An 8,436-nucleotide genomic window follows, 5' to 3' on the forward strand; every position below is an offset into this window, starting at 1 on the left:
GGGGGGTACCGGGATGCGGGGGGGGCACCGGGAGGATGGGGGGTACGGGGATGCTGGGGGGGGGTACCGGAGGATGGGGGGGTACCGGGAGGATGGGGGGGTACCGGAGGATGGGGGGTACGGGGGTGCTGGGGGGGGTACCGGAGGATGGGGGGGTACCGGGAGGCCGGGCTGGGGCCGCCGGGGCGGGTCCCGGGTCCGGGATCGGGCTGATGGCGGCGGGGCGGGTCCTGGGGGGGGCGGCCCCGGGCGGGGGGCGGTGCCGCTGTCTGTCCGTCTGTCTGTCGGTGCCGGTGTCTGTCTGTGGGTCCCGGTGTCTGTCGGTCCCGGCGCCGCCGCTCGGAGCCGCAGAGCAGCCGGGGCGGGGCCGGGGGCGGGGCCACGGGAGCACCGACGGACACACGGACGGAAACACGGACGGACACACGGACGGACGCGCGGGGCCGCCGGTCCCTGTCCGCGCCGGCTGTCCCCGGAGCCCTCGGGATCCCCCGTGTGTCCGTCTGTCCCGCCCTCCATCTCTGTCCCTCTGTCCCCTGGTCCCTCAGTCCCTCTGTCCCTCTGTCCCCTGGTCCTTCTGTCCCTCTGTCCCCTGGTCCTTCTGTCTCTCTGTCCCCTGGTCCTTCTGTCCCTCTGTCCCCTGGTCCTTCTGTCTCTCTGTCCCCTGGTCCCCTTGTCCCTCTGTCCCCTTGTCCCTCTGTCCCCTTGTCCCTCTGTCCCCTGGTCCTTCTGTCTCTCTGTCCCCCGGTCCCCTTGTCCCTCTGTCCCCTGATCCACTTGTCCCTCTGTCCCCTGGTCCTTCTGTCCCTCTGTCCCCCGGTCCCCTTGTCCCTCTGTCCCCTGATCCACTTGTCCCTCTGTCCCCTGGTCCCTCTGTCCCTCTGTCCCCTGGTCCTTCTGTCCCTCTGTCCCCCGGTCCCCTTGTCCCTCTGTCCCCTGGTCCTTCTGTCCCTCTGTCCCCCGGTCCCCTTGTCCCTCTGTCCCCTGATCCACTTGTCCCTCTGTCCCCTGGTCCTTCTGTCTCTCTGTCCCCTGGTCCACTTGTCTCTCTGTCCCCTTGTCCCTCTGTCCCCTGGTCCTTTCGTCCCTCTGTCCCCTGGTCCTTCTGTCTCTCTGTCCCCTGATCCACTTGTCCCTCTGTCCCCTGGTCCCTTTGTCCCTCTGTCCCCTGGTCCTTCTGTCCCTCTGTCCCCTGGTCCCCTTGTCCCTCTGTCCCTCTCCCTGTTCCAGTCCCACACATGCCAGACGGGGACACGGGGGGACATGGGCTGGGGACACTGGGGACACACTGGGAACACTGGGGGGACACTGGGGGACATGGGCTGAGGCCACTGGGGACAGCGCGGGCACACTGGGAACACTGGGGACACCGGGGGACGCTGGGGACCACTCATGGGCCCCATCCCGAGTCACGGACCCACAGCCCCACCCTGAAGCCCCGCCCCCTGAAGCCCCGCCCCTCCCCCGCCCCGCCCTCTCACCTCCCGAGGCCACGCCCTCTCAAGCCCCGCCCAACAGCCATCCTGTGCGACCCAGCGGCGTGGTCAAGGGAGAGGGCGTGGTCTAGTTTCCCCGAGAGGGGCGTGGCCTCTGGAGGGCGTGGCGTGCATAGGGGCGTGACCGGCGCAAAGGGGCGGGGTTCCCTCCTCCCCGCTTCCCGCGTTCCCATTGGCAGCTCCTCTCACCCAATGGCGAGCCGGGGGCGGGGCCAACCCCTCCTCCGGAAGGCGCCTCGCGACGACACCGCCCTATCCTCATTGGCCGGAGCGGAAGGGGCGGGGCGCGGCGGCGGGCGCGTGCGCCGTGGCGCGGTGACGCACCGTGCGTGCTGACGTTGCGCGGCGGCGACGGCGCCTCGGAGCGCGGCGGCCGGTGAGTGCGGGGGGGGGGGAAACGGCGGGAGCGGCGGAACCGGGACCCCCCCCCTCCCCCCCTCCCCCGCTCCCCGGGGCCCCCGGGCCCCGCCCCGCCCCGCGCCCCGCCCCGAGCTCGCGGCTCTCCCCCGCCCCGCCGGGCCTGGGCCGGGCCCTCCCTGCCCCCGGTCCCGAGCGCGGCCCGGCCCCGCCCGCCCCCGGTCCCTCCGGCCGCTTCCCGGTCCCGGCGCGGCGGGAGGGCCCGGGGGGGCGTGTTGCGCCGGGAGCGCCGTGCGGGGGTCCCGGGCTGGGCTGGGCTGGGGGCGCCCCGGGGGTCCCGGTTGTGCTGGGGCCGGGATGGGGCCCGCGCTGCTCACGGGCACACCGGGGGGCGGGGGCTGCGGGGGCGCCGGGCCCCGTGTCTGCTGGGGGTCCCCATCCCCATTGGGGGGCCCCAGTCCCCACCGGGGTCCCCATCCCCACTCGGGGGGTCCCCATGTCTGCTGGGGGTCCCCGTCCCCATTGGGGGGCCCCAATCCCCACCGGGGTCCTCATCCTCACTCGGGGGGTTCCCATCATCATTGGGGGTCTCCATCCCCACTTGGGGGGTTCTCATCCCCACTGGGGGGTTCCCATCCCCCCGGGGGTCCCCGTCCCCACTCAGGGGGTTCCCATCAGCGTTGGGGGCGCCCCAATCCCCACCAGCATCCCCCATCTTTACTGGGGGTCCCAGTGCCTGCCAGGGGTCCCCATCCCCCTGGGGGGTCCCCGTGTGTGCTTGAGGGTCCCCATCCCCACTTGGAGGGTCCCCGTGTCTGCTGGGGGGTCCAGATCCCCACCAGGGGTCCCCATCCCCACGTCGGGGGTTCTCATCCCTGCTGGGGGGGCCCCAGTCTCCACCAGAGGTCCCCATCTCTGCTGGGGGGGGTCCCAATCCCCCCTGGGGTGTCCCCATCCCCCTGGGGGGTCCCCGTGTGTGCTTGAGGGTCCCCATCCCCACTTGGAGGGTCCCCGTGTCTGCTGGGGGGTCCAGATCCCCACCAGGGGTCCCCATCCCCACGTCGGGGGTTCTCATCCCTGCTGGGGGGGCCCAATCTCCACCAGAGGTCCCCATCTCTGCTGGGGGGGGTCCCAATCCCCCCTGGGGGTGTCCCCATCCCCCTGGGGGGATCCCCATCCCCACTTGGGTTCTCATCCCCGTTGGGGGGTCCCAATCCCCACCAAGGGTCCCCATGTTTACTGGGGGGGGGGTTCTCATCCCCATTGGGGGGGTCCCAATCCCCACCAGGGGTCCCCGTGTCTGCGGGGGGGCCCCAATCCCCACCAAGGGTCCCCGTGTCTGCTGGGGGGGTTCTCATCCCCATTGGGGGGTCCCCATCCCCACTGGGGGTCCCCATCCCCACTCGGGGGTTCTCATCCCCCTGGGGGTCCCCATCCCCACTTGGGTTCTCATCCCCGTTGGGGGGTCCCAATCCCCACCAAGGGTCCCCATGTTTACTGGGGGGGGGGTTCTCATCCCCATTGGGGGGGTCCCAATCCCCACCAGGGGTCCCCGTGTCTGCTGGGGGATCCCCATCCCCACTGGGGGAGCGTCCCCACACCCCTGGGGGGATCCCCATCCCCACTTGGGTTCTCATCCCCGTTGGGGGGTCCCAGTCCCCACCAAGGGTCCCCATGTCTGCTGGGGGGGTTCTCATCCCCATTGGGGGGTCCCAGTCCCCACCAGGGGTCCCCATGTTTGCTTGGGGGGGTTCTCATCCCCATTGGGGGGTCCCAGTCCCCACCAGGGGTCCCCATGTTTGCTGGTGGGAGGGGGTTCTCATCCCCATTGGGGGGTCCCAATCCCCACCAGGGGTCCCCATGTCTGCTGGGGGGTCCCAATCCCCACTCAGGGAGCGTCCCCGTCCCCCTGGGGGTGTCCCCGTCCCCCTGGGGGTGTCCCCATCCCTTGGGGAGATCCCCATCCCCACTTGGGTTCTCATCCCCGTTGGGGGGTCCCAGTCCCCACCAGGGGTCCCCGTATCTGCTGGGGGGTTCTCATCCCCATTGGGGGGTCCCAATCCCCACCAGGGGTCCCCATGTTTGCTTGGGGGGGTTCTCATCCCCATTGGGGGGTCCCAGTCCCCACCAGGGGTCCCCATGTTTGCTGGTGGGAGGGGGTTCTCATCCCCATTGGGGGGTCCCAATCCCCACCAGGGGTCCCCATGTCTGCTGGGGGGTCCCAATCCCCACTCGGGGAGCGTCCCCATCCCCCTGGGGGTGTCCCCGTCCCCCTGGGGGTGTCCCCGTCCCCATTTGGGGGACCCCATCGCTGACCCCCCGTTCTCCCGCAGCCTCCCCTGGTTCCGCAGCCCCCCATGCCCGCCGCGCCCCGCGGGGCCCCCGCCTGCCGCGGCAGCCGCGCCCGGGGCCGCCTCGCCGCCATGTGAAGGAGGGGGGGGCGCACGGCCCGACCCCCGCGTCCCCCCCCGCCGCGCCGGCGACCGCCATGATGTTCCGGGACCAGGTGGGGATCGTGGCCGGGTGGTTCAAGGGCTGGAACGAGTGCGAGCAGACGGTGGCTCTGCTGTCGCTGCTCAAGCGCGTCACGCGCACGCAGGCGCGCTTCCTGCAACTCTGCCTCGAGCACTCGCTGGCCGACTGCCCCGACATCCACCTGCTCGAGGCCGAGGCCAACAGCGCCGGTGAGGACCCGGGGGGCACGGGGGGTACGGGGTTCTGGGGGTATCCGGGGGCTCCAACATCCACCTGCTCGAGGCCGAGGCCAACAGCACCGGTGAGGAGCCGGGGGGGCACGGGGGGTACGGGGGTTCTGGGGGTTCCCTGGGGCCCCGACATCCACCTGCTCGAGGCCAGCAGCGCCGGTGAGGGGCCACGGGGGGTATGAGGGTTCTGGGGGTTCCCTGGGGCTCCAACATCCAGCTGCTCGAGGCTGAGGCCAACAGTGCCAGGGAGGAGCCACAGGGGGGCCCGGGGGTACGGGGTTCTGGGGGTATCCGGGGGCTCCAACATCCACCTGCTGGAGGCCGAGGCCAACAGCGCCAGTGAGGAGCCATGGCGGGGTACGGGGGTTCTGGGGGTTCCCTGGGGCCCCAACATCCACCTGCTCAAGTCTCTGTCCCCCTTGGGCTATGGGGTCTCCCCAGCCCCTCCCCAAGCCCTGGGGTGACTCTGACCCCCCTTGTCCCCCTCCCAAGCCGTGGGGTGACTCTGACGCCCTGTCCCCCCTCCCCAAGCCGTGGGGTGACTCTGACCCCCTTGTCCCTGCTCCCCAAGCCCTGGGGTGACTCTGCCCTGTCCCCTTCCCCAAACCCTGGGGTGACTCTGACCCCCCTGTCCCCCCTCCCCAAGCCCTGGGGTGACTGTGACCCCCTTGTCCCCCTCCCCAAGCTCTGGGGTAACTGTCCCCTTCTTGTCCCCCTTCCCCAAGCTCTGGGGTGACTCTGACCCCCTTGTCCCCCTCCCCAAGCCCTGGGGTGACTCTGACCCCCTTGTCCCCCTCCCCAAGCCCCGGGGTGACTCTGACGCCCTGTCCCCCCTCCCCAAGCCCTGGGGTGACTCTGACGCCCTGTCCCCCTCCCCAAGCTCTGGGGTGACTCTGACCCCCCTGTCCCCCTCCCCAAGCCCTGGGGTGACTGTGACCCCCTTGTCCCCCTCCCCAAGCCCCGGGGTGACTCTGACCCCCCTGTCCCCCCTCCCCAAGCCCTGGGGTGACTCTGACGCCCTGTCCCCCCTCCCCAAGCTCTGGGGTGACTCTGACCCCCTGTCCCCCTCCCCAAGCCCTGGGGTGACTCTGACCCCCTGTCCCCCTCCCCAAGCCCCGGGGTGACTCTGCCCTGTCCCCCTCCCCAAGCCCCGGGGTGACTCTGCCCTGTCCCCCCTCCCCAAGCCCCGGGGTGACTCTGACCCCCTTGTCCCCCTCCCCAAGCCCTGGGGTGACTCTGCCCTGTCCCCCCTCCCCAAGCCCTGGGGTGACTCTGACCCCCTGTCCCCCTCCCCAAGCCCCGGGGTGACTCTGACGCCCTGTCCCCCTCCCCAAGCCCTGGGGTGACTCTGACCCCCTGTCCCCCTCCCCAAGCCCTGGGGTGACTCTGACCCCCTGTCCCCCTCCCCAAGCCCTGGGGTGACTGTGACCCCCTGTCCCCCCTCCCCAAGCCCCGGGGTGACTCTGACCCCCCTGTCCCCCCTCCCCAAGCCCCGGGGTGACTCTGACCCCCTGTCCCCCCTCCCCAAGCCCTGGGGTGACTCTGACCCCCTTGTCCCCCCTCCCCAAGCTCTGGGGTGACTGTGACCCTCCTGTCCCCCTCCCCAAGCCCTGGGGTGACTGTGACCCTCCTGTCCCCCTCCCCAAGCCCTGGGGTGACTGTGACCCCCCTGTCCCCCCTCCCCAAGCCCCGGGGTGACTGTGACCCCCCTGTCCCCCTCCCCAAGCCCCGGGGTGACTGTGACCCCCCTGTCCCCCCTCCCCAAGCCCCGGGGTGACTGTGACCCCCCCTGTCCCCCTCCCCAAGCTCTGGGGTGACTCTGATCTCTTGTTCCCCCTCCCCAAACCCTGGGGTGACTGTGACCCCCCTGTCCCCCCTCCCCAAGCCCCGGGGTGACTCTGACCCCCTTGTCCCCCCTCCCCAAGCCCTGGGGTGACTCTGCCCTGTCCCCCTCCCCAAGCCCCGGGGTGACTCTGCCCTGTCCCCCTCCCCAAGCCCCGGGGTGACTCTGACCCCCCTGTCCCCCTCCCCAAGCCCCGGGGTGACTCTGACCCCCTTGTCCCCCTCCCCAAGCCCCGGGGTGACTCTGACCCCCTTGTCCCCCTCCCCAAACCCTGGGGTGACTCTGACCCCCTTGTCCCCCCTCCCCAAGCTCTGGGGTAACTGTCCCCCCCTTGTCCCCCTCCCCAAGCTCTGGGGTGACTCTGATCCCTTGTTCCCCCTCCCCAAACCCTGGGGTGACTCTGACCCCCTTGTCCCCCCTCCCCAAGCTCTGGGGTAACTGTCCCCTCCTTGTCCCCTTTCCCCAAGCCCCGGGGTGACTCTGCCCTGTCCCCCTCCCCAAGCCCCGGGGTGACTCTGACCCCCTTGTCCCCCTTCCCCAAGCTCTGGGGTGACTCTGACCCCCCTGTCCCCCCTCCCCAAGCCCCGGGGTGACTCTGACCCCCTTGTCCCCCTTCCCCAAGCTCTGGGGTGACTCTGACCCCCTTGTCCCCCTCCCCAAGCCCCGGGGTGACTCTGCCCTGTCCCCTGTCCCCAGCCGCCATCAGCCAGTGGCCGCAGGAGCCGGCGGAGGCCCTGGTGGCCCTGCTGCTGGCCCACCTGCCGCTGCTGCAGCCGGGGAACGCGGCGGCCAAGGCCGAGTACATGAAGCGGCTGCAGAAGGTGCTGGCGGACGCCATCGAGCGCAACCGCTGCGTGGAGGAGAGCCGGCAGCTGCTGTCCTACGCGCTCATCCACCCGGCCACCACGCTGGACGACCGCAGCGCCCTGGCGCTCTGGCTGGGCCACCTGGAGGAGCGTTTGGCCACCGGGGCCGCCGGCAGCGCGGCGCCGCGCCCGCCCCCCCGGCCCAGCGCCGAGCCCCCCCCCCGCCAGGAGGCCGGCGCACCACGAGTGGCCCGAGCAGGGCTGGCCCGAGGGGGGGCCGGCGCCCGCGCCCCCCCGCGAGAACGGGCACCCCGGCTTCCAGCAGCCCCCCGGGAACGGCGGAGACGTGGGGGGAGCGGGTGAGTTGGGATGGGGGACGTTGAGTGACAAGGGGGGACCTGGGGGGAACAAGGGGTCTGGGGGGGGACAGTAAAGGGTTAGGAGGAGCTGGGGGGCAGGCTGGGTGGAAGAATGGCCACCCCAAGTTCCAGCAGCCCCCCGGGAACGGCGACGACATGGGGGGAGCGGGTGAGCTGGGGATGGGGGGATGTTGAGTGACAAGGAGGGATTTTTGGGGGACATTGAGGGCTAAGGAGGGACTTGGGGGGACAAGGGGTCTGGGGGGGGACAGTTAAGGGTTAGGGGAGTTGGGGGGGGACTTGGTGGAAGGGGCACCCCCCCAGGAGAATGGGCACCCCAGCTTCCAGCAGCCCCCTGGGAATGGTGGAGACATGGGGGGAGCGGGTGAGTTGGGGACGGGGGACATTGAGTGTCAAGGAGGGACTTGGGGGGGACAAGGGGACATTAAGTGACAAGCAGGGACTTCGGGGGGACAGTAAAGGGTTAGGAGTAGTCGGGGGGGGCCTGGGTGGGAGAATGGGCACTCCAACTTCCAGCAGCCCCCCAGGAATGGTGGTGACATGGGGGGAGCGGGTGAGCTGGGGACAGGAAGGGGACAAGGGGACATTAAGTCCCAAGGGGGCAGGGAAGGGGCCGGGGGGGACGTTGAAGGGCTGAGGAACGATCTGGGGGGGCCACGAAGGGGTTGGGGGGTGCGAAGGGGACATTTAGGGCTGAGGAGGGGTCTGCGGGGGGTCCAGCAGAGGGGACCCCGGCGTCCGGGCCCCCCTGACCCCCGTGTCCCCCCAGCCCTGCCCTGCCAGCTGCACCCCCCCAGCCCCATCAAACGCTCCCTGGCGCTGGTGCCGGGGGGGCAGGAGTGGCCGGGG

At 71.3% G+C, this 8,436-nt stretch overlaps 1 protein-coding gene across 1 annotated transcript; it reads left to right on the forward strand.

Annotated features, from left to right (window-relative positions):
* Window positions 1–1,833: 1,833 nt before the first annotated feature.
* LOC309452061 (protein Smaug homolog 2-like) lies at window positions 1,834–8,430 on the forward strand (the record flags this gene model as incomplete). The annotated part of the gene is given in 5 exon segments (XM_082076735.1): window positions 1,834–1,872; window positions 4,187–4,537; window positions 7,098–7,417; window positions 7,419–7,566; window positions 8,357–8,430. Coding segments are annotated over 4 exon segments (738 nt in total), but the record flags the coding sequence as incomplete, so codon positions are not given.
* Between the last annotated feature and the right edge of the window lie 6 nt (window positions 8,431–8,436).

Source organism: Streptopelia decaocto, assembly GCF_964273445.1.
Source record: "Streptopelia decaocto genome assembly, contig: HAP1_SCAFFOLD_1604, whole genome shotgun sequence".
Lineage (NCBI taxonomy): Eukaryota > Metazoa > Chordata > Aves > Columbiformes > Columbidae > Streptopelia > Streptopelia decaocto.